The 23,527-nt window shown below is 43.0% G+C and overlaps 1 protein-coding gene across 10 annotated transcripts in view; it reads left to right on the top strand.

Annotated features, from left to right (window-relative positions):
- PDE8B (phosphodiesterase 8B) overlaps positions 1–23,527 on the top strand; it is a 264,788-nt gene that overhangs the window by 8,159 nt on the left and 233,102 nt on the right. For 2 of the 10 annotated variants that reach the window (XM_032335894.1, XM_032335895.1), the window contains exons 1-2: positions 19,696–20,461; positions 21,458–21,781. The exons of 2 other annotated variants lie outside the window; for them this stretch is intronic. In XM_032335894.1, the coding sequence (XP_032191785.1) occupies positions 20,369–20,461; positions 21,458–21,781 (417 nt within the window). In that variant the 5' untranslated portion in view covers positions 19,696–20,368. 6 more of the 10 variants (XM_032335896.1, XM_032335897.1, XM_032335899.1 and 3 more) reach the window with 6 other exon arrangements.

Genomic DNA, 23,527 nt, shown 5'->3' with positions numbered 1-23,527 from the left:
TACCAGAGTACCCCCCAGGTTTTGATCTTTGAATCAGTTTCTAAATGACTAAGAAAATTAAACTGAGATGCAAGTGAATGAAAATGCAATCATCTAACACATGGCCAGACAGTATTCTCCAGTGTCAATATTACTCCTCCTGGATGAGATCTATAGATAATATTACTAAGAAAGAGGTTGGGACATTGTGAGGAAAGTGACCTAATAAATGTACTAACACACCACATGCATTCTTTACAGTTGTACATCTGTACAATTAGCCATGGCTGAGTAAACAATAGAAAAACAAGTGATTTCTCTAGGTTTTTAGAATCTGTTTTCTAGTTCCTTTTAGTGATTTTTATAAAAGAAAGTTCAAGACCGTCTTCCTTGCAGTGGACTGGAATATAAAGAGGAAATTAAATTCCTTAGGTAGATTTCATTAAATACTCTTTATTTAAAAATCAGCACAGAAGGTCCTCTTAGTAACCTAAGAGTTCTTTGGAAGGTTGGGGGGTTCTAGATCCTGTCCTGGCTGATGATGGAATGATAATCACAAGATTGAGATACATAATATTGACAAACGGTTTACTACGAGCAGCTTTGTCAAAGGGCCTGTTCGTTGGACATCATTTCTGCCTGAAGAGCATTATTCTGCAACATACATTTTCATGTTTCAAAGAGGAAGAACCTAGCTTTACCCCAGAATAGGTTTTTCAAAGGGACAGTGGCCACTGAAGTATTTTCACCATCAGAGAGCAGGCTTTCCTCTTTAAGGAAGAGCATTTACCATCTTTTAATATGGCACACATTGGAGTTCTCAATGTGCTGTCACTCCTGGTGGGAATAAATTTGGTCTGAAAGGCTATAGCTCACCCACTGGTCTCTGCAGCAGCGGAAAAGATCCTGTGGCTTTAGGAACTGCACGAGAGTAAAATAAGCAAGAAGGTGGGAGAAGATGGTGGAAGGAGTAAAGGGGTTTAAAGCAGTGTATCCTGATCCTGGGGCATCACAGCACACAGAGGACCATAGCAATGTTGTCTGAGATGCTAGAGTCAGTGGACGAGACTCTAGGGTTGTTCAAGACCCTGCATAGGGGGCCTGAGGGCTGAGAGAAGATCCTGTCATGCTGTACCAGGTTGGTCAGTCCACTGGTGAGAAGCCCTGGTGGAGAGTGTAGCTCTCAGGAGGAGGGAGGAAGGGACAGAGCTCAGAGACCACCGTATCATGGGTCCCTGCCTACTTTTCATCCTAGATGGCCTCTAACCCTAGCCTGGGGGTAGCTGGCCTTCCTGGTCCTTCCCTAAGCCCTATGTTTAGGGGCACATGCTTGGTCGGCAGGCCTTTTCTCTGTCTCTGTCCATGCAAGCTCGGGAGGTCGGTAAGAGCTGTGAGCATCATCAGGAGGGCACAGACTGCGAGGATGGTCACTTCTTCCTGTAACTTCTCATCTGTGGGGAGAGAGCAAAGAAGGAAAATTAGAAAGAAGGTCAGCTGGCCATATGTGCCTGGGAGAGAGAGCGCTAGGGAGAAACTAGGGAAAGATAGGGAGAAAGATTGAGCAGAAAGGGGTGTTCAGGACTCCCCAGGATGGGATGGGGAATGTTTATTTAGTAAATTGGGTGGTCAGAGAAGGCCTCCCTGGGAAAGGGAACATTCGAGCCGAGGCCTGAAAGAAGTAGGGAATGAACCATGTAGATGGCTGGAAAGTACTTTCCAAGCAGGAGGAATAGCTGATGCAAAGGCCCCACGTGTCCAAAAGGTCAAGGTGCAGAAAGGAGGCTAGTGTGGCAAGGAGCACATGAGTAAGGGGAGGGCAGTAGAGACTGATGTTGGAAGGTCATGGAGGCCTGACAGCTGAGGGCCTTGTCTGCTCTAAAGACCTAGTGAGATGGGAGTGATGGAATCTGACTTCAGGTGTGGGCAGGTCACCATTGCCGCAGCCACGCTGAGAAGAGCCTGAAGGCAGTCAAGATGAAGCTAGGGCATGTGCTGGGAGGCATCACAGTAATCCAGGTGAGAGATGGGCTGGCCGAGACCTACGTGATTGCAGTGAAGATGGTAAATGATGGTCCGATTCTGGTTTAAGTTTTAAATGGAATTAACAGAATTTGTAGACAGATGGGACATGGGGTGAGAGAGACTCTAGGATAACTTTAGAATATCTCTCAGACCCCTCGCAGCACTAACATGGTGTCTGTTGTTTTTTTTGTTCAATCTTTTTTTTCTTTTCCTTTCTTTCTTTCTTTTCTTTTTTTTTTTTTTTTTTTTTAAGATTTTTGTTTATTTATTTGACAGAGAGACACAGCAAGAGAGGGAACACAAGCAGGGGGAAGTGGGAGAGGGAGGAGCAGGCTTCCCACCAAGCAGGGAGCCTGATGCAGGGCTCCATCCCAGGACCCCGGGATCATGACCTGAGCCGAAGGCAGACATACAACGACCGAGCCAGCCAGGCGCCCCATAGTGTCAGTTTTTGTCATCTGTCTTTGGTCCTGGCCACCTGGCCCCTGTCCTTTTGTACTCAAATGAATTCTTCATGAATCAAATCTGACGATCAGGGCTGATATTGGGAGTGACCATGGTCTGGCTTAGTTCTTGCCCCCTGGTTTTCCTGGAAAAGAAACCTTTCAAGGGAGATACAAGGCCAGACATTGACTGTGACAGCTCTTCTCAATAAGCCAAGGTCAGAATAAAGGTGTACCTCCCCTTAGAAGCCTTTCTTTATAACCAGATTTGAATTTAAAGGAGAAGGGTGCATCATAGTTTGACAGCTAAAAATTACTGCTCTTGATAACTGAACCATAATCAGTGGAGAGATGAGAACCAATGGAATCATTGGTTGCAGAAATTCATCTAATAAATGAGATGGTAGAGAAAAAAGAGAGAAAAGCCCATAATGCATGGTTTTGGTGCCAGTGCCCAATGAGACTCAATGAAAAGTCAAGAGAAAGCAATGCTTTCAGTAATACCAAATCTGACACATGACTGGGATGTGACTGAGAAGCTGCTACCATCTTCCTCCACTTGCTTGACCCCCAACTTGTCTGTCTTGTTTCAGTTTTTGCTCTTACAGGTCTAAAAGTTGTGTTCCCATCATCACTTGGGGGCTAGCATGTTGGCCACCTATTGGTGAAGACCTCTTATGGAATTAAAGCAACTGCTGATCTCTCAACATGTATTCTAGAAAAGCTCCAGTGGGCTAAAGATATAATAGGCTCAAGAATAATATGGTTATTATTGGATGATGGAATGATGAGTTTATTATTGTCTCAGGAGTGTCACTGTGCTTAGGCTGCCATAACAAAATATAGCGGGCTGCGTGCCTGAAACATAGCTATTACTTTTCTCACTATTCTGAAAGCTAGAAGCCCAAGATCAAGGTACCTTGAGGACTGCTTTCTGTGAGACCTCTTTTCATGGCCTGTGGATGGCTGCCTTCTCACTGTGTCCTCACATGGAGTCTTCTCTGTGTGCTTGTGGAGAACTCAGTGGTATCTTCCTCTTTTTATAATGACATCTGTCCTGTTGGCCCTTATGGCCACATTTAACCTTAATTATCTCCCTGAAGATCCTATCTCCAAATATAGTCACATTGGAGGTTAAGGATTCAACTTAAGAATTTTAGAGGACACATTTCAGGTCATAACATCAGACGAATGCTGCAAATTAAGAAAATAAATCTGTATTGATATTATTTATATACAATTATTTATTGTATATTATTTATATACAATTATTTATTATTAAATTTATATATATTATTTATATACAATTAAATATATACCTTAAAAATTTTTATTTTAATTCCAGTGTGGTTAACACACAGTATTATATGTGTTTTTGAGGTGTGCAATATAGTGGTTTAACAATTCCACACATCAGCCAGTACTCATCACAGTGCAAGTGCACTCCTTAATCCCCATCACCTGTTTCAGCCATTCCCTCCACCCACCTCCCCTCTGGTAACCATCAGTTTGTTCTCTGTAGTTAAGAGTCTGTTTCTTGGTTTGTTTCTTTCTCTCTTTTTTCCTTTGCTCATTTGTTTTGTTTTTTAAAATTCCACATATGAATGAAATCATATGGTATTTGCCTTTCTCTGACTTAGTTCACTTGGCATAATACTCTTTAGCTCCATCCATGTCAGTGCAAATGGCAAGATTTCATTTTTTTTTATGGCTGAATAATATGCCATTATATTTATGCATGTACACACCGCATTTTCTTTTCTTTCTTTCTTTTTTTTTTTTTAGATTATTTATTTATTTATTTGACAGACGGAGATCACAAGTAGGCAGAGGAGCAGGCAGAGAGAGAGGAGAAAGCAGGCTCCCCGCCGAGCAGAGAGCCTGATGCATGCGCTCCATCCCAGGACCCTGGGATCATGACGTGAGCCAAAGACAGGGGCTTTAACCCACTGAGCCACCCAGGTGCCCCACACCACATTTTCTTTATCCATTGAACAGTGGATGGACATTTGGGCGCTTCCAGAATTTTGCTGTTGTAAATAAGGCTACTATAAACAAAGGGGGTACGTGTATCACTTTGAATTAGTGTTTTTGTATCCTTTTGGTAAATATTCAGTAGTGCAATTGCTGGGTCATAGGGTAGTTCTATTTTTAACTTTTTGAGGAACCTCCATATAGTTTTTCACAATGGCTGCACCAATTTGCTTTCCCACCTGCAAAGCAAGAGGGTTCCTTTTTCGCCACATACTGACCAAAACTGGTTGTTTCTTGTGGTGTTGGGTTAAGCCATTCAGACAGGTGTGAGGTGGTATCTCATTGTAGTTTTGGTTTGTATTTCCCTGGTGATGAGAGATGTTACGCATCTTTTCATGTGTCTCTTGGCCATCTGGATGTCTTCTTTGGATAAATGTCTGTCCATGTCCTCTGTCCATTTTAATTGGATTATTTGGTTTTTTGGGGGTGTTGAGTTTTGTAACTTCTTTACGTGTTTTTGTTACTAACCCTTTATCAGATATGCCATTTGCAAATATCTTCACCCATTCAGTATTTTGCCTTTTAGTTTTGTTGATTCTTTCATTTGCTGCACAGAAGCTTTTTATTTTTATATAGTCCTAGTAGTTTATTTTTGCGTTTATTTCCCTTGCCTCAGGAGACCTATCTAGAGAAAAGTTATTATAGCCAGTTTCAGAGAAATTACTGTCTATGCTCTCTTCTAGGATTTTTATGATTTCAGGTCTCACACTTAGGTCTTTAATCCATTTTGAATTTATTTTGGTGTGTGCTGTATGATTCAGTTTTCCCAACACTATTTGTTGAAGAGATTGCCTCTTTCCCATTGCATATTCTTGCGTCCTTGTTGAAGATGAATTGACCATATAATCATGGGTTTATTTCTGGGCTCTGCATTCTGTTCTGTTGATCTGTATGTCTATTTTTGTGCTGCTACCATACTTTTTTGATGACTGCAGCTTCATAGTATAATTTGAAATCTTCAGTTGTGATACTTCTAACTTTGTTCTTCTTTTTCAAGATTTGGCTATTCAGGTTCTTCTGTGCTTCTGTCACATTTTAGGACTGTTTGTTCTAGTTCTGTGAAACATGCTAGTGGTATTTTGACAGGGATTGCATTAAATGTGTTGACTGCTTTGGGTAGGAAGGACATTTTAATCATATTTGTTCTTCCAAATCTTAAGCATGGAATATTTTTCCATTTGTTTGTATTGTCTTCAATTTCTTTCATTAGAATTTTATACTTTTCAGAGTATAGATCTTTTACCTCCTTGGTTAAGTTTATTCCTAGGTATTTTGTTCTTTTTGGTACACTTATAAATGGGGTTGTTTTCTTAATTTCCTCTTTCTGGGGCTTCATTATTAGTGTAAAATATACACCTTTAAACTTGCATTTTAACAAAGTATATAATCACATTGTATGTCCATGTATTTGCTACCATAGTCTAGATATAGAACAGTTCTATCGCCCTGCCCTTGTGCTCCTTTCCAGTCCATTCTCAGCCCCTCCCATAATCCCTAAGTAGCCACTAATCTTTTTATTCCAGTAGACTGGATTTCTCTTTTTTAGAGTTTCATATCAGTGAAGTCATACATGTAGGCCTTTTTTGTCTGTCTTCTTCTACCTACTTTAATGACTTTGTGATTTCTCCCTATTGCTTTTTGTATTAGTAGTTTGACACATTTTATTATTTTTGCGTAGTAGTTCATTTTATGGATGTATCGCAATGTATTTATTCACCTGCTAGTGACATTTGACTTGTTTCCAGTTTGGGGCTGTATTTAAAAAGCTGCTGTGGACAAATTTGGGGACATATGTTTTCATTGCTCTGGGGTGAATGCCTAGAATGAAATTTCATGGTTGTATGGTAAGTATATGTTTACAAAGAAATTGTCAGACTGTTTTCCAGGAGTGACTGTGCTAATTTACGTTTCCATCAGCAATGTATGAAAGTACTAGTTGCACAACATCCCTGTTAGCTAACCTGATATGGTCAGTGTTTTGCATTTTAGCCATTTTAGTGGATGTGTAGTGATATCTCATTGCGGTTTTATTTGCAATTCACTGATAACTATTGATGTGCATTTTTTCATGTGCTTTCTAGTCCTTTTAGTGTCTTATAAAGCGTGAAGCATCTGTTCCAAATTATTGACCCATTTTTATTTTTTGTTAGTATTTTTAAAGATTTTATTTATTTATTTGTCAGAGAGAGAGAGCACAGGAGAAAGCAGGCTCCTTACTGAACAAGGAGCCCAATGCAAGACTGGAACTCAGGGCCCTAGGGTCATGACTTGAGCCAAAGGCAGATGCTTAACCGACTGAGCAGCCCAGGCCTCCCTTGACCCATTTTTTAAAAAGAATTGATTATTTATTTATTTGACAGAGAGAGCATGAGAGAGAACATGAGCAGGGGTGGAGTGAGAAGGGGAGATAAGAGAGGGAGAAGCCTACTCTCTGCTGAGCCAGAAGCCCAAAGTGGGGCTCTATCCCAGGGTCCTGGGGTCAGGACCTGAGCCAAAGGCAGACGCTTAACTGACTGGGTCACCCAAGCACCCCTTGACCCAATTTTTAATTGAGTTGTCTTCTGATTATTGACTGTAAGACTTCTTCATGTATTCTGGATATAAGTTTTTGGTTATATTGTATTTCTCCCAGTCTGTGGCTTGCCTCTTTGTTTTCTTAAAGTTACCTTTAAAGGACAAAACTTTAAAAGTTTGATGAATTCCAATCTATCAGTTTTTTTCTTTTAAGATTCATGTCTTTTACCTTCTTTCTAGGAAATCTTGGCCTACTTCAAGTTTATAAAGATTTTCTCCTCAGTTTACCTTCAGAAGTCTTTTTGTTTTAGGCCCTTAAATTCTGTGATCCATTTCAAGTTATATTTGTGGATGGCAAGACATAAGGGCTGAGGGTTGTTTGTTTTGTTTTTGTAGTATGGATTCTAGTCATTCCACCACCAATTTGTTGAATAAACTATATTTTCTCCATTGAATTATCTTAGCACTTTGATCGAGAATTAATTGACCCTAGAATTGTGAGTTTGTGTCTGGACACTATTCTACTCCACTCATCTGTTTATTCCTTTGTGTATGATGTAAAAATCTTGTGTTATGTACAAGATGTATCTATAAAAATCTTGTATTCTGTGTACTCCCTCCCATCCTTTGTGTTATTTTGGCATTCATTTTACCTCTACATATTTTATAAATACCACAGTACAGGAGTGCCTTGGTAGCTCAGTCAACTGAGCATCCAACTCTTGGTTTCAGCTCAAGTCCTGATCTCAGGGTTGTGAGATTGAGCCTTGTGTCACCCTCCACACGGGTGTGGAACCTGCTTTGAATTCTCTCTCTGCCTCTGCCCATTCCCCTCTCTAAAAACAAAACAAAACAAAACAAAACAAAAAACCACAGTACATTGTTATTATTTTTGCTATGAAGTTATCTTTTAAAAACAATAAAAATAAGAAAAAAGTCTGTATATATACCTTCGCATTTACCATTTTAATGCTTTTCATTCATCTGCATATAGTTATATCACTAACTCATATCATTTTTTTTTCTACCTGAAGCATTTTTAGAATTTTTCTTGCAATGAATGATTGCTAGTGGTGAATTCTCTCACTTTTTGTTTGCCTGGGAAAGCCTTCATTTACTTTCATTTTTTTGAAAGCTATTTTTCCCGCATATAGGTTGACAGCTTCATCGTATAGTACTTTATATTCTGGCTTTCATAGTTTTGTGTTTTTTTTCCCCCTGAAGATTTTATTTATTTGAGAGAGGGTGAGAGAGAGAGCAACAGAGAGCGCACAAGTGTGCAGTGGGGGAAGGCGGAGGGAGAGGGAGAAGAGGCTCCCTGCTAAGCAAGGAGCCCAATGTGGGGCTTGAACCCAGGAACCCAGGATCATGACCTGAGGTGAAGGTAGACATTTAACTTTCTGAGCCACCCAGGTACCCCTGGAAAAGTCTGGCACTCTTATCTCTCTACTTACTATGTCCTCCTTCTCTGGATGCTTTTTTTTAAAGATTTTATTTATTTATTTATTTGTCAGAGAGAGAGCGAGAGCGAGCACAGGCAGAGAGAGTGGAAGGCAGAGTCAGAGGGAGAAGCAGGCTCCCTGCGGAGCAAGGAGCCCGATGTGGGACTTGATCCCAGGACGCTGGGATCATGACCTGAGCCGAAGACAGCTGCTTAACCAACTGAGCCACCCAGGCGTCCCTTCTCTGGATGCTTTTAAGATTTTCTTTTTATCAGTGGTTTCAGAAATTATATTCTATCGTGCCTTGGTGTGATACACTTTTGATTTTTCCTGCTAGAGGTTTGCTGAATTTCTTAGATTTGTGCATCACTGAGGCTCTGTTAATTTTCTTTTACCTTTTTTCCCCTCTTTACTTTAATTTGAATAGTTAGAATTAACATGTCTTCTAGTTCACCAGTCTTTTCTTTTTCAATGTCTAATATGTTCTTAGTCCTAGTCAGTGACTATTTCACTTCAGAACTTGTCTTTTTAATTTCTAGAGGCTTAATTGAAAAAATCTTCCATTTCTCCTCTCACAGTGCTTATGTTTTCCTTTCAATACTTGGATAATGGTTATTGTTCTTACCTGCTAATTCTCTTATTTCTACTTCTACTTGCTGATCTTTCACTGGATTTTTGTTCATATTTTTCTGCGTGTTGGCAGGTAATTTTGAATGTATGCTACACATTTTTAATGTTACATTGTTGTGTTTAGATACTGTTTTCTTTGAAGAATGTTAGATTATGTTCTGGGAGACAATTAAGTTAACTTTGGTTCAGTGTGATCCTTTCAAGTCCTACTTTTAAACTTTAAGGTAGGTCTGGAGTAGTCTTTTCTCCAATTGTTCTTTAGCCTTACTCTTAGGGCATGACCCACTGGGTTCTGGACCGAAAGCCTGAGTGACAATAAGAACTCTCCATTCTGACTGGTGAGAACTTGATGGCTCTTAGTTCATTGTGAGCCCTGTGAATTGTTTGGTTTATAGCTTTCCAGTCACTCTCTTCCTGGTGGGTGGAATTTCACCCTATTCATGCACGTCTTAGTATTTAATAAACTTTCACGTGCTCCTCAGAGTGTCTTGTCTATGGAGTTTCCTTTTCCTGAAACTCTGCCCTATAAACTCTAGCCTTTCCAGACTCTGATTCTGTCACTGCGACTCAGTGAAAGCCCTGGACTCCGTCTGGGATTTCTTCCCTGCCTGGGAATGTGCCTTCAGAGTGAAAGCTGAGGAAATATTTTCTGTCTCGTCTGTTTCTCTTCTTTCAGGGTTGGCAGTCCTGAGTCACTTATTGTCCAATGTCTGAAAATAGTTGTTTCATATATTTTATCAGATTTTCTAGTTGTTGGTGGAAGGAAGGTAAATTTTGGTCCCTGTTTCTTCATCATGGCCAGAAATAAGTCCATTCTACAAATATTTATTCATCATGCTACGCAAAAGTTGCCATCTTAAAATGCTATTCAGTTTGCAGGTATAATCAGAAGTTTTGTGTTCTTTTTTCTTCTTCCATAATTAAAAAAATAAACTATAGATTTTTCAAATAAATGTAATGAACTTCAGTGCATTATTTATGTTTTTTCTTAAAAAAAGATTTTATTTATATATTTGACAGACAGAGATCACAAGTTGGCAGAGAGGCAGGCGGAGAGAGGAGAGGAAGCAGGCTCCCCTGATCATGATGTAAGCCGAAGGCAGAGGCTTTAACCCACTGAGCCACCCAGGCACCCCCATTGTTTATGTTTTATTATTGCAGAGCTGTGTGTATTCCCAGTGATTCCTGTGCCTTATTCTCTTTCCCACATACCCCCTCCAAGTTGGACTCACATGATTTTTTGATATAGTATTTAGTTTCTGAAATGTCTTTCAGACCTTTTCCCAGGGAATTTCTCAGCCCCTCATGGCTGGAGTTCTAAGAATGACTATTCAAGGCTTGCTTCTTCTATTTTCCAAGAATGGGTATGACTTATAGATGTGGCATTTCTAACTAATTATTGTGTATGTTTTACATTCACTGTCCATACAAGAGAAACAGAAGATATTACATGTATAATTAATGTGGATATTTATACTATCTGAATTGTACTGGGCTATGAACTTCTCATAGAACTTTCTGCAGTTGAATGGTTAACAGGCCTTTGTGGCAGGGCTTCAGCTTTCAAAAAAGTGTTAAGAAGTGTTAAGTGTTAAATTCATGCTCTCTCCCTTCCCCCACTCCCAGCCCCTGCTTCCTGGAACTTTATTTAGTGCTCCTAAAAAAGTGTTAAATACTGGCTTAATTTCTTAATTTAACAACAAGAGAGAATTTTTTTTTTTTAAGACAACAAGAGACAATTCCTATACTACCTTTCTCCTAGCGTGTTATTTTTATTTCTAAAGTCTAAGGAGGTTTTTTTTTTTTCTTTTAAAGCTGATATTTATGTTGGTGATTTTTTAAAATCCCCCATTAAGAAGGATCTGAACCTAATCTTCTAGATCTCTGTGAGAAATGCTGTATATAGAGCTTTAGCCATATATTTTTTTGAAAAGGGTTATGTAGGATTTCTATAACCTATAAAATTTTGATGGCTCCTTGCTCAGGAGAAAGCAAGTGATTACTCAACCATGCTAGCTGGGAGTTCAGGTTAATATAAACAGAGAGGAGATGTTGAGCAATTTTATATCCAAAGGGTAAAGGAAGAGGAGCATATGGAGATAGATCATATATATAGAAATTTTATACAAAGGTAGAGCATGTAAAGTATAAGATTGTTATATACTCTTCCTCCCAAGTGGTAGACATTACTATTATTATTATTATCCAACCAATGTTCTGAAAATAATTTTATCTGCTTAGTATCCTTACAGTGGAATGAATTCATGCTCTCTCCCTTCCCCCACTCCCAGCCCCTGCTTCCTGGAACTTTATTTAGTGCTCCTAAAAGTTAGTGGGATTTGTCATCCTCAGCTTGAACAGTGTGTATTAAGAAAAGGAAAATCACTCTACTGAAAATTACGTAGTTCTGCTGGTGTATATTTAGACATTGAGTTTACTTCTATAAGTAACCCCCCACTCCCCACCCCCATGTCTGAGGGAGAGTGAAGACTATTGAAAACGTGTCCTTAAAAGTCCCCGCCTCCAAGGGACATCCTTGAGATCTACAACCTTACTGTTCTTATAAATTTGCAGATGATAGTGCATTGTGACATTCCTTTGTGTAACGAAACATTCATGTTCAAGCACAAGTTATATTATGCTTCAGAAAATAAAATGTCAAAGGTGAGGGGATTTCTTGGTCATTGCTTTTGTTTTTCAGTATCTTACTTTGCAGTGGTTTTCAAAGTGTGACCTGGGATCAGTATCTTCAACATCATTTGGGATCTAGTTAGAAATGTAGATTCTCAGGCCCTGCCATCTATATTGTAGATCATTCTGATGTATGCTAAAGTTTAACAGCCGCTGGTATGGAGAACCACAGCAAGTCTCCTATATCTAACTTAATTTATTATAAGCCACATCATCTGAGGTATGAAGATGTAATCAGTCATGTCCCCAGCTACCGTTGCCTTGGAGATGTTTAATGGTGTAACACGGGAAGTGCCATGCTGCTAAGCAAATGTCAAACTCTGAGAAGGAAGAGACTTTCTGCCAAAAGCCTCCTAGAACACCTCCTTTCACAGTCCTAGCAGCCAAAGGGAGAGGATTAAGACATCAGAACCTCAGAAGGTGCTAATGCAGTCCCTTCGGGCTGAGCAGCAGCCTTGAGGCACCTTTAACTAGATAAGAAGTAAAATCCCAGGGCTCAAGAGCTGTTCTTGAAACGGAAGTATCAAAAGACTGAATATAGTAGTCTGGACATGAAGCAAGAGATTCCTATCCCTATGTGGACCATGCTGTAGGGAAGCTCAGGGAAGTCTTGGCAAAGAGACTGTTTTCTTAGCCACACTGGGAAAGAGGGGGGCATGCCCTTGTTAGTGTGGAGGACCTAGAGGTGGACAAATCTGTCATCTGCATAAAATTCCATGATTCATTCAACAGGTGCTCTGTGTCTGGATCTGAGCACTAGAGACCCAGCAGTGAACACAGAAGAGGATCCAGACCTCATGTTCCTCACGTTCCCGCTGTGTTCTGGCGATGGCAAAATGTCAGTGGTAGTGTTGGGTGGATACTTGCTCATTTCTAGATTCAGGATTCTGGGCCTCAAAGAGTACAAATCCTGGTAAAGAATCCCTTTTATAAACAAGACTGGTTTTTCCTGGGAGTGCTCCCCATTCTAGTATGTACATTAATATCCAACTGGAAATTTTGGAATTGGTTTTGATATCACTGGCGTCCTGGTCCCTGGACGAGTCAGCACCTCATCCCAGGGATTCGTTTTCAGGAAGGTATCTGGAATTTCCCTTCTTTTCCATCCTTACAAATTTCATCAACTCAATGTCTTGGTATTAGTCTGCTCAGGCTACCGTAACAAAGTACCATGGACTGGGTGGTTTAAACAACAGAAATATATTTTCTCACAGTTCTGGAGCAGATGGTGCCTTTTCATTGTGTCCTCACATGGCCTTTTCTGGGTGTGTGTGTTTAGAGAGAGCATGTGCGGTTTGGGGTGGGGGGGAGGGAGCATGCGCAGGCGCGAGCGAGTGTCTTTTCCTCTTCCTGTAAGGACACCAATTCTAGTGGATTAGGGTCTCACCCTTATGACCTCACTTAACCTTAATTACCTTCTTAAAGGCCCCATCTCCAAATACAGTTACAGTGCAGGTCAGGGCCCTCGATGCAAATTGGTGGCGGCGGCGGGGAGGAGGCATGATGCAGTTCATACCAGTCCTTATTATGTCATCCCTGGCTCATTATAGCTCCCTGCTCACCCCCGTTCCCGACTCCCTTCACCAATTCTTCTCGAATATGCAACCAGGCTCACTCTAGTGAAACAGCACGTTTAATGTACAGTGATTCCTAATAACTAGGATTTTACCAAACTCCTTGATCTGGCGTTTGATTCCCTGGTCATAGCCTACCCTGGTCATAGCCAAAATAATGTTCTTCTCTTCCCCCGCACCGCACACCTTTTGAATAATCTGCTTTATTGTTCTGTGAGCATTCGGTGTGTGTTTGCTCCCACTTCTAGGTCTTCGCTCCCGTTATCCTTTCTGGAATGTCCTCTTTTCCACTTATTCAAATCCTGCCCTTTCTTCCAAGTCTCATACTCTGTCGTCTCACCATCACTTCCACCCACAGTGATCTTTCTCTCTGGGCTTGGATTATTTTTTTCAAAGCAAGTGTGAACACATTCTTTCTGTGTGTATGTCTGTGTTCCTCATGCAACTGAGAGCGAGTGCTGAGACTGTTACTTCTGTGTGCCGTTCACAGTGTCTGGTACAGGGGTGGGTACTCAAACAGTGTTCTCATTGTGGATGGGTGGATGGATGGATGAAAAAGAGTGATACTCCTTTGACAAGGTTTTCTGAGAATTTTAATTTACCTGTTGTCTCTGCTGAGAAAAGGTCCATAAGCCCATCCCAGTCTCTCTCTCTCTCTCTCTCACAGCAATGCATTTTAGATCTCTGTATAACCTTCACCACTGTTTGTCATTCCAACCTTCTGTAACCTTCTGAACTCCATAGATGTAAGAGACTGTTTCTGTCTTGTTCCCCAAGTCCCCAGTTACTGTCTGATACATGGTAGCCACTCAGTGAATATTTGCTGAATGAAAAAAAAATTTGCTGAATGAATGAATCAAAGAATGAATGAATCGATGAATGAATGACTTTGGCCTCACCTCGTGGAATCAAATATTTTGGATCAGGTGGTATGCCTAGCAAAGGACATGCAGGCAGAGGAGCACCTGCTTAGAAACTTGACCATTTTTCTTACCCATGAGGCATTCAGGAAATTGTACACTAATGTAGAAACAAATGTGTTTTGCTTTATATAATGTATACCTTAAGCCAGATTGAATTGATGGACTTGTAAATTAATAATTTGTACCCTGACTTTGAATACCCCAAAACACAAAGTGCTATATGAGTATTCATGAAGCCATGCAGTGTACTGTTTTTAAAAAGCCAACATTTAATCACTTGACAAACACAAATCCATTGTGTATGACAATGGATTTGTCCTATAAATCTAGATTTTCATATTGGGAAAGTTTCCTTACAAATGGTAGTTTCCTACAAATGCTAGAACTTACGTGTAGGAGTATCAGGATCTTCCATCTTTTGTCTCCTTCTTCCCCTTCTACTTTTATCATCCCCACCTCAGGAGCCACTGTCTAGTTAGCTCATCTGCCAAATGTCTTATGGATCCACCAAGTTAGCTCTGCCTCAGTACCTTTGCTCATGCTATTTCCCTCATATGAAAAGTCTCCTCCTAGTGGAGGTCTAGCTAACACGGCCCTTCTCCAGCAAGTCTTGGATAGTATCACTCATTTTTGCTCTTATACTTTAACACTCACATATTACACTCTGTCATTTCTTCTAAGTCCCATGTACATGATCGCTCTATAAGCTCCCTTGGAGTAGGGCTATACTATGGGTTTTATTTGTATTTATTTTTAATGTCTGATACTCTTATGAAATGTATTTACAATATTTTTTTAAGTGAGTGTTTTATCTCTCATAGCCTATTTGAGTCCAAGAGAATCCTGAAGGTGAATGGCAAGGATATTCAGGAGTCCCTCTTCAGTCTTGACCCAGTCCCTCCCGAGGTGTCCTTGTTAATGGGAAGGACAGATCACTTCTGTATTGCATGGATTCAGGGTCCAGTGCACAGTGGATTCCATTTCGATGATGCTGACCTTCGGAAGTCGGATGTAAGCTGAATCTCTTTCTACATCTTCTCTGTTTGCATCTTCTACAACTGGCATGAGAAAACTGCCCTCTGGGCCAGTCAGAGCATCTCCTAAATTTCATCTGGTCCATGGCCAAAGGTCCAAGAAGTGATGCACCTATAGTTAAATGTATAACTTATTTTTATTCTTTTAAAAAAATTTTTATTCCTGAAGGACCTACATCTGTACACCCACTTGGTAGGAATATTTCACCACAACAGTGGCTCCCTGTGTCTTTCTTTATCTTTCACTTTCTTTCTGCCTCTGTACTGTGTATCGGGCTCAGTGTTTTCTTTGTAGATATGTATGCATTAAATTTCTGTCTTATTTCCCTCTGTCTCTGATTCTTTATTTTTCCCCATCTTCTGTCTTCTGTCTGAAGGACAAAAAAAATCAGTGGAAGTTCCTAAAAGAAAATATATTGAGCTAAATTGTTTTGAGAAGATATTAGGAAACATAATGCTTATTCATTTACATTGTTTTTGTATTCAGTTTTTCAGAAAGTGAGATCTGTTAAGCTCCATTTCTTCTCTGTGTCACTTTACATCCATTTAGGAACCTTGACAGATAGATACACATCTTCCATAGTTGTAATCAATCTCCATATACCATATATTTTTAACCTAACATTATTTCATTATGCACTTCTAAACAAAGATATTTTTTATTGATTTGACAGACAGAGATCACAAGTAGGCAGAGAGGCAGGCAGAGAGAGAGGGGGAAGCACGCTCCCTGCTGAGCAGAGAGCCCGACATGGGGCTTGATCCCAAGACCCTGGGATCATGACGTGAGCTGAAAGCAGAGGCTTTAACCCACTGAGCCACCCAGGCGCCCCTCATTATGCACTTTTAAACAGTGATATTCTGACATTTTAGGAGAGTTTGTTTAGCAATTCCCTAAGCCTTTGATATTTGTATTATCTCCAGTTTCATTACTGCAAAGAGTGTTACAAACATCTTTGTATAAGTTACTATTTTATTCCATTGGCTTTTTCTGATGTATATTACCAAATGGAGGATTATCAGATTTTAAAAACTAAGAGCATAGAACATCGAATTCTACTCATTAAAAGAGAAAAATACCCAATTTGAGTCATAACAGTTAAGAGAAAGGCAAAAGAGGAAGAAATAGAAAAAAATTCGTTCATTTATTCAACAAATATTTGAACTCCTACTATGTGCTAGGCACTGTTTGAGGAATTTTGGATCCTTTAGTGAATAAGAAACCAAGAAATTCCTGCCCTAGTAGGGCCTATGTTCTAGTGGGAGAAGATAGACAATCAGCATAATAATAAATGAGCTAATTATATAATAAGCTGGAAGGTGATAAGTGCTACGAAGAAAGAAAAATAGAGCAGGCTGAGGGGAATCAGGAGTGATGGAGAGACAATGGAGGGAAGTGGGTTGTGATTTTAAACAGGAGTTATTGTGTAGGCGACATCTGAGCAGAGACTTAAGGGAGGTGAGGAAGTAAGCCCTGTGATATTTGATGGAACAGAATAACAGTCAGAGGCAAGAGCCCCTGGTAATAAGGTTCAGCGTCATGGAGAAGCAGCAAGGAGGCAAGGTGGCTGATGCAGAGAGAGCCAGGGCAAGAGGGAAGAGGGCTGAGAAAGGTCAGGCAGGGGCCACATCAGCTAGGGTTTTGTAGGCTCTTATAAGGACTGTGATTTCTACTCTAGTTGCCCAAAGGGATCTGTGGAAAGGGTACACTGAACTTGCTTTCTTTGCTGGCAGGTGCTGGATCTGTCCTTGACCCCTGAATCCAAGTCTCTGAGATGGGACCATGGAACTGTTGTTATTTCTGATAAATTCTTTAGGATGATTCTGACGTGCGGTTAGGTTTGATATCACTCTTTGCATTCAGGGATTCCACTATTCTAAATTAAAAGTCATTTAGTAAAAGGAAGTAGAAATTTCATAGCATACCCCAAGTGTTGGTGATTTAGAGATTTTGGAGAGTCTCTAGGAAATTAGGGCCCTGAGGTTAAGTGACTTGCCTGAGGTTATACAGATCTAGAAGGCAGCAGTGGGTGTCAGATTCGCCCTCCTCACTCTGAGTTCAATGAACCTTCCACTGTACCAGGCTACTACTTAACAGAGTCTCTCATTTCACTTGCCAGGTGATTAGATTTCCAATAAGTTCCACCATTAAGAATGTAGTTTGAATCCAGAAGCTCTGTAAGGTTGATTGGTTGATTAAATGTTTGGTTATCTAAAGATCAATCAGAAAGCTGCTATTGTTTTAACCTTTCTGGTGAAGAGTCATGCAGAATGTATTAATCCCATTTTCTGCTTCTTTAGAGGAGTTCTGGAAGAGTCATGCCAGTTTAGAAAAATGGGGAAAGACCTTAACCATTCATGATCTTCCAGTGCCTTTGGGTCCTACTTCTGGAATAAGCTCTTATTTGACATCAGTATAAAACATACAGGCCATTCAGTGGACCCTGGACAGATCTGAGGTTCAGTTTTTGAAGAAATTTCTGGTGTTTGCTTTGATTTGTTTCTTGGTCATTGACTGTAACTAAATTTTTTTCCCACTTAATTAAAAAAAATTTTTTTTTATAATGTTGGTTTCTCTGACCCTATTATGTAACTTGAGCCTAAATGTTATCTCCAGTGTCTGAGCTGGTAGGCTTTACTGTTGTCTTGGAATGCATTGAGATTGTGGCATGGGAATCAGTCCAGAAATCACGTATACAAGCAAGAACTCAGGTCGCAGAGCAAAGCTAGGGAATGATTTCAGCTCAGCCATTTCTCCTTCACTTGCACATGTTTCAGTGACCAGAACTGTGCCTACAACAGGACAGGTTACACATTCCCACTGAGAACACTTGCTGGAGGTGATAGAGATGCATTATTTTTTTCCCTTTTACTAAATCAGCATTGGCAGTGGGAGCTGCGTCTGCAGAAGATATTGGAACTCTTGCTGCTCTGGGAATGGGTGGAAAAATGTATACCTAGTGCATTCCATCTTCTGCTGAAAAGAGCTGCATTCAGGGAAAAAGGCACTGGTCCCAGTACAAAGTGTTCAATTAATATGCTAAAGCAGCTTCATACTGTTTGATAGCTACCTTGATGTTACTTACTCTTTCAAGGCTTAATCTTCTTGTTGTTCTTTTAATTTTTTTTAAATGCAGAAAGATCAACCTGAATTGGTTTCTGGTTGACTTGTCCCTTCATGATCCAGCCTCTAGTGTTCTCCACCAGAAGACTGCTGGTAATTGCTGTTTTATCTTCTTGTCTTCAAAACCCTCAGCCAGTGACCGGTCCTTTTCTCTGAGTGGTTTCCTCATAGTGACCACATTCCTAGAGGAAACTCTGAAGTGGTCACTGTAGCATGACAATTAACATGGCTCTAAGTTTCACAAAAAGCTGCCCCTGGGTACTCCTTGAAGGATGACTGAAATGATCATATATAAGCGAATCATAGATTAGCTTTAGGAATGATTAACTCATGATTTCACATGAATCTGGGATTGGTATGGAGAGCAGCAGTTTTGGAATTTAACTCTGATGGTATTTGCTCAGATTCCGAACAGTCCCTTGGAAGCAGAGCAGATGGCAGCCTTGAGACTTGGGCCTTTTTCAAATGAATGATTATCTCTCTTATCTGTCTTGACCATTTAATGTGGTGCTCTTATGGGCATGGGTAGGGCCAAGGAATTATGGACTCAGGGAGCCTGGAGGGAACTGTGGAAGAGGTCATGATGCTGGGAAAGAAATACCACTTTGGCTGGGGGAGAGCTGCCAGCAGACAGCCCTCAGTTCAGCTGTTGGTCTCCTAAGGGGACTGGTTTAGCTGAAGAGAGCCACCTTCTGCACAGTTGCTGAGGTGGCCTACAAGCATCTTGTGGAAATAGAAGAGCCCATCCTCCCAGCCTTACCTCAGGACAATTTTGAATCCTCACCCCAACTACAGAATCCACTCCGCCCACTCCCCACCCCACCCCCACCCCCCGCCCCCGCCACACCTTAGGGAAAGCTGAGGCTTTTATTAAGACCACAGCCTAATTCAATCTCTTCCCCCAACCCTCCTCCTTCCCTTCCAGTTGTAGATTCCAAGAAAGAATAAACCCTTTTTTGGCCTGCTAAACACCATTGTAGAATTTGCTTCTTGGAGAAACCTAACCTGCCCAGAAATTTTTTGAGCAATTTGCCTGTCCATTAGAAATATAGCATAGACTTTTTCTGCAATAACCAACCAAAGATAGACTTTTTCATGCCATCAAAAAAAAAAAAAAAAAAATGGGGCGCCTGGGTGGCTCAGTGGGTTAAAGCCTCTGCCTTCGGCTCAGATCATGATCCCAGCGTCCTGGGTTTGAGCCCCGCTCTCTGCTCAGCGGGGGACCTGCTTCCTCCTCTCTCACTCTCTGCCTCTCTGCCTACTTGTGATCTCTGTCTGTGAAATAAATAAATAAAATCTTAAAAAAAAAAAGACAAAAAGGTGGAAGGTTGGAGTACTAAACTGAGAAACAGATAGAATTAGGTTAGACTAGATCTTTTCCCTCTCTATATTTGCATTTGGGATGTGGGGTGGTGACATCTTGCTTTTCTAGAAAGGTTAGGAGCTGTCATTTGAAGTGTTCAGCCACTCTAAAAGTCGATGGTATGAAGAGAGGAAGGGAAGAAGCAAAGAAATTATTTCAAATTGGATACTTCTTTGTACTTAGCGTTATGACTGTGTTCTTGCCCTTGCCCTTGTAAACAACTCTAGATTGAGTCCTTTCTTAGGCCACCCCATTTCTCCCCTCTGCCACTGTGGCAGCAGGCAGGAATCACTAAAAGGGCCAATGAATGAATGGCAGTGGTGTCTCGCATCTCAAATCCACACATGGGGAGATTGAACTGCCGCCTTGCTTCTAAAGGTATCTTATTCTCCTTGAGTGAAGCTTGGCCCATGTATGCCTCACCTGGGGAAGTGAGGGAAGGCAGTTTTGAATGCCCAGCCCAGAGGGAGAGCCCTGGACAACAGGAGGCGGGATGGGGTAGAAGTCAGGGTGAAAATTAGGTGACATCCAAGCAGGAGGTGAAAACTCTGGAGGCAAAAGCCCAGAGCACACGGACAGCTTCTCTGTTCCTTGTATGGATCTTAGGATCTTAAGGAAATTTGTGTGTTTAAGGGTTCCTTCCTCTGCAGGGTCTCTCATTCCGTGGCACGAACCTCCAAATGTTGAGGTTAGACATGGAATGGACTTCTGAAGACTCAGTCCTCAGACCATGTCGGGGGGAAGTGATGGGCCGACTACAGAAGCATGAGGTCTCTCCTTAATTACCTGAGTGCGCCAAGAGGAGAGCTAGTCAGTTGGGTGGGCTTGGGCTGTTGGGGAGGGGCGTCTTGGTGTTTTGCTCAGGGGTGTGGTACGGTGTGTTGGTGAGGGGCAAGAGGCATATTGCAGGGCTCCCCTGGGCTGCACAGCCCTTAGGGCCGGCCTGGGCTGCGTGCCACGAGGGGCAGCGGGCGCAGAAAGGACGAGGCCTCGGACCGCGGAGGAGGAGGGCGGGCGCGGAGGCGTGGTGCCAGCTGCAGCGCGCTGGGGCCCCGGGGGCCGAGCCGAGTCATATAATCTCGCCCAGCCTGGGAGAGCTCGGGGAGCGCCAGGCGGGGCCGGGGGGCGCAGTGGGGCCCGAGCGGGAGCACTCGGAGAGGAAGGAGGGTGGGAGCGAGAGCGGGAGGGGGACGGACGCGGACCGAAAGTGGGGAAAGAAGGTGCAGGCGGGCGGGCGCCCTGGCCCAGGGGCCGCGGGCGCGGGAGCCCGGCGAGGTTGAGCTGGGCGGCGGCGCGGGCCGAGCCGAGGGAGGAGGGGAAGGCGGAGGCGCGGGGAGCGTGTTTGGGGCGCCGCGGCAGGGAGGGTGGCGGCCGCCGGTGCGCGCGGGGCGCTGTGTGTGCGCGCTCTCCCGCTCGGGGAGGAAGATGGCCCAGAAGGGAAAGTTGGGGTGACGCGCGCAGCCCCCCGAGGCTCGGCTGGAGCCGCCGCGGCGAGCCCGACGGAGCGGCGGCCAGGCAGGCCGGGGGGCGCGCAGTCCCGGTGCCTCCGCGGCCGCCGAGGCGCCCGCCCCCTCACTGCAGGTGGCCGCGGGTGCCCCGGGTCCCGGCGGCCGGGGGCGCGGGCCGGCGCGCGGGGGAGCCCGGCTGAGGGATGGGCTGCGCCCCCAGCATCCACGTCTCGCAGAGCGGCGTGATCTACTGCCGGGACTCGGACGAGTCCAACTCGCCCCGCCAGACCACCAGCGTGTCGCAGGGCCCCGTGGCCCCCCCGCACGGCCTCTTCGTCCAGACCGACGCCGCCGACGTTATTCCCCCGAGCGGCGCTTCGGGACCCCCGGGCGCCGCCCGCGTCCGCAGGGCCCGCGCGGAGCTGGGCAGCGGCGGGAGCAGCAGCAGCAGCAGCAGCGCGGGCTCCGCAGCCCCCGCCGCGACCACCTGCAGGGGCCGGAGGCGCCACTGCTGCAGCAGCGCGGAGGCCGAGACCCAGACCAGCTACACCAGCGTCAAGGTAAACGCTCAGGCTGGTGGGGGGCTGCCCGCCCCGTCCGGGCGGGGCCGGCATGAGTAGGGGGCTCCGGCAGAGTTGAGTGGCCGTGACGCGGTTGGTTTGGGAGGTTGTCACTAAGGAGGAGTTTACTTTTCCTGTGTGGGAGCGATGCGGGCCCAGGAGATGAGAGCAGAAGAGACCCCTGGAGGGGTCCTGGGAGCTGGTTCCAGGGGACCCGTGGAGAAGGGAGCGCGGTGGGAAGCCTGTGGGCTGGCCCCGTTTCCCACTGAGGGAAGGAAGGCTGTGGTTCCCTTAACTCAGGAGGTGGGGTGGGTATCATTGAGAGCCTCTGGTGGCTGGCTGAATGAAATCTGAGCTCCGGGCTCGAATCCGCCTGCCTTGCAGGTGAATGGTGCAGACCGGGTGCAGGGATACGGTAGTGCCTCGGATACAGCTTTTTACCTGGGAGAGCCAGCTGCACGGAGTCTTCACCACAGGGGCCGAGCGTGGGGATTTGTGAATGAATGAGGGCGTCTGTGTTGTGCCGAGAGATGTAGGAAGGGAATAGAGGAAGAGGACCAGAGTGGAACCTGTTGTTTGTGCCTTCCTGGGGTTGGCCGCCTCCTGGACATAATTGAGGGCACCTGGCTGTGAGTTTGGAGGGTCAGCTGAGGTACCATGAGGGGCAGCGGTGTCCACTGCAGTGTAGCTGAGGACGAAGATCTGAACATACCTCTCATCTCACAGGAGAGTGGGATTTTGAGGAAGTGGGGGGAGAAAAAAAGTGTTTAAATCATTAAAGCAGCCACTAGCAATTTCTTAAAGACAGAAGAAAAATGATTGTGTTAATAGTGCCCTCCGTATGTTCTCAAAATACTATGAAATTGAAGAGGGTTTTCATTGTGTAAGTCTGGCCACTGGGCCTTTTATCATTGTAGCAAACAGAATGACAATGGCACATTCCACTGTGCACAGGGAAAAAAAATACATCCCTATGACTCTGAATGTTGTTTAGAATTACAGCTTTTACATGGTCAATAGATTACCAGGGACTGTTATTAATTAATTATTTGGCAGAGAAAATTTTATGTTTAGTACTTGAAAAGTTATTCAACAGTTGGCCTAGGGTGAATAGGCACCTGGCTTTTACTGGATCAGATCAGCTTTCAGTGGAAAGGTGAAGAGAAGGATGGCATGAGTTGGTTTGAGTCTGGAAGACCAAAAGCTCCTTTTAGTGAACTTAGTATAACAGGATCCGATTTTGTAACATGAAGCTTACCTGAGTTTATTTATAGTGGTAGTATTTCTCTGGCAACAGTCATGTAATATACTAATATAATCATGATAACACAAAAAAACCATTTACTGAGCACCTACCATGTACCAGGTATAAACTTTCTCTTCTAGTTTTTGAATCTTAACCATGTGATGATAAAATATCCAAAGGCTGGAGCCCTGGATTCCTGCCAGTACAACTTACCAATTGAACATTTGTTACAGAGGCATGTGTTAAACACTATCTTTCTTTTCTCAAGCTTTTCTCTCCCACACTGGTTCACACACACACAAAAATAGTAAAAAAAATTTTAAAAAGCATCAGGAGCAATTTCATGGGGTTAAAATGATATATTTGGTGGGATAATTAAATAGGGATGTTATTTTAAAAAATAGTCTTTGCCTTCTTGTTGAAAAGGCAACGTGAAGATATTGAAGTAGTTCAGAATGGTGACAACTTATGAACTCTGTGGTAATATTTTTTTTCAGAGG

Source organism: Mustela erminea, chromosome 3 (genome assembly GCF_009829155.1).
Source record: "Mustela erminea isolate mMusErm1 chromosome 3, mMusErm1.Pri, whole genome shotgun sequence".
In the NCBI taxonomy this organism is placed as follows: Eukaryota; Metazoa; Chordata; class Mammalia; order Carnivora; family Mustelidae; genus Mustela; species Mustela erminea.
Note: the sequence above shows the minus strand (reverse complement) of the source record. Positions and strands in the feature narration are given on the sequence as shown.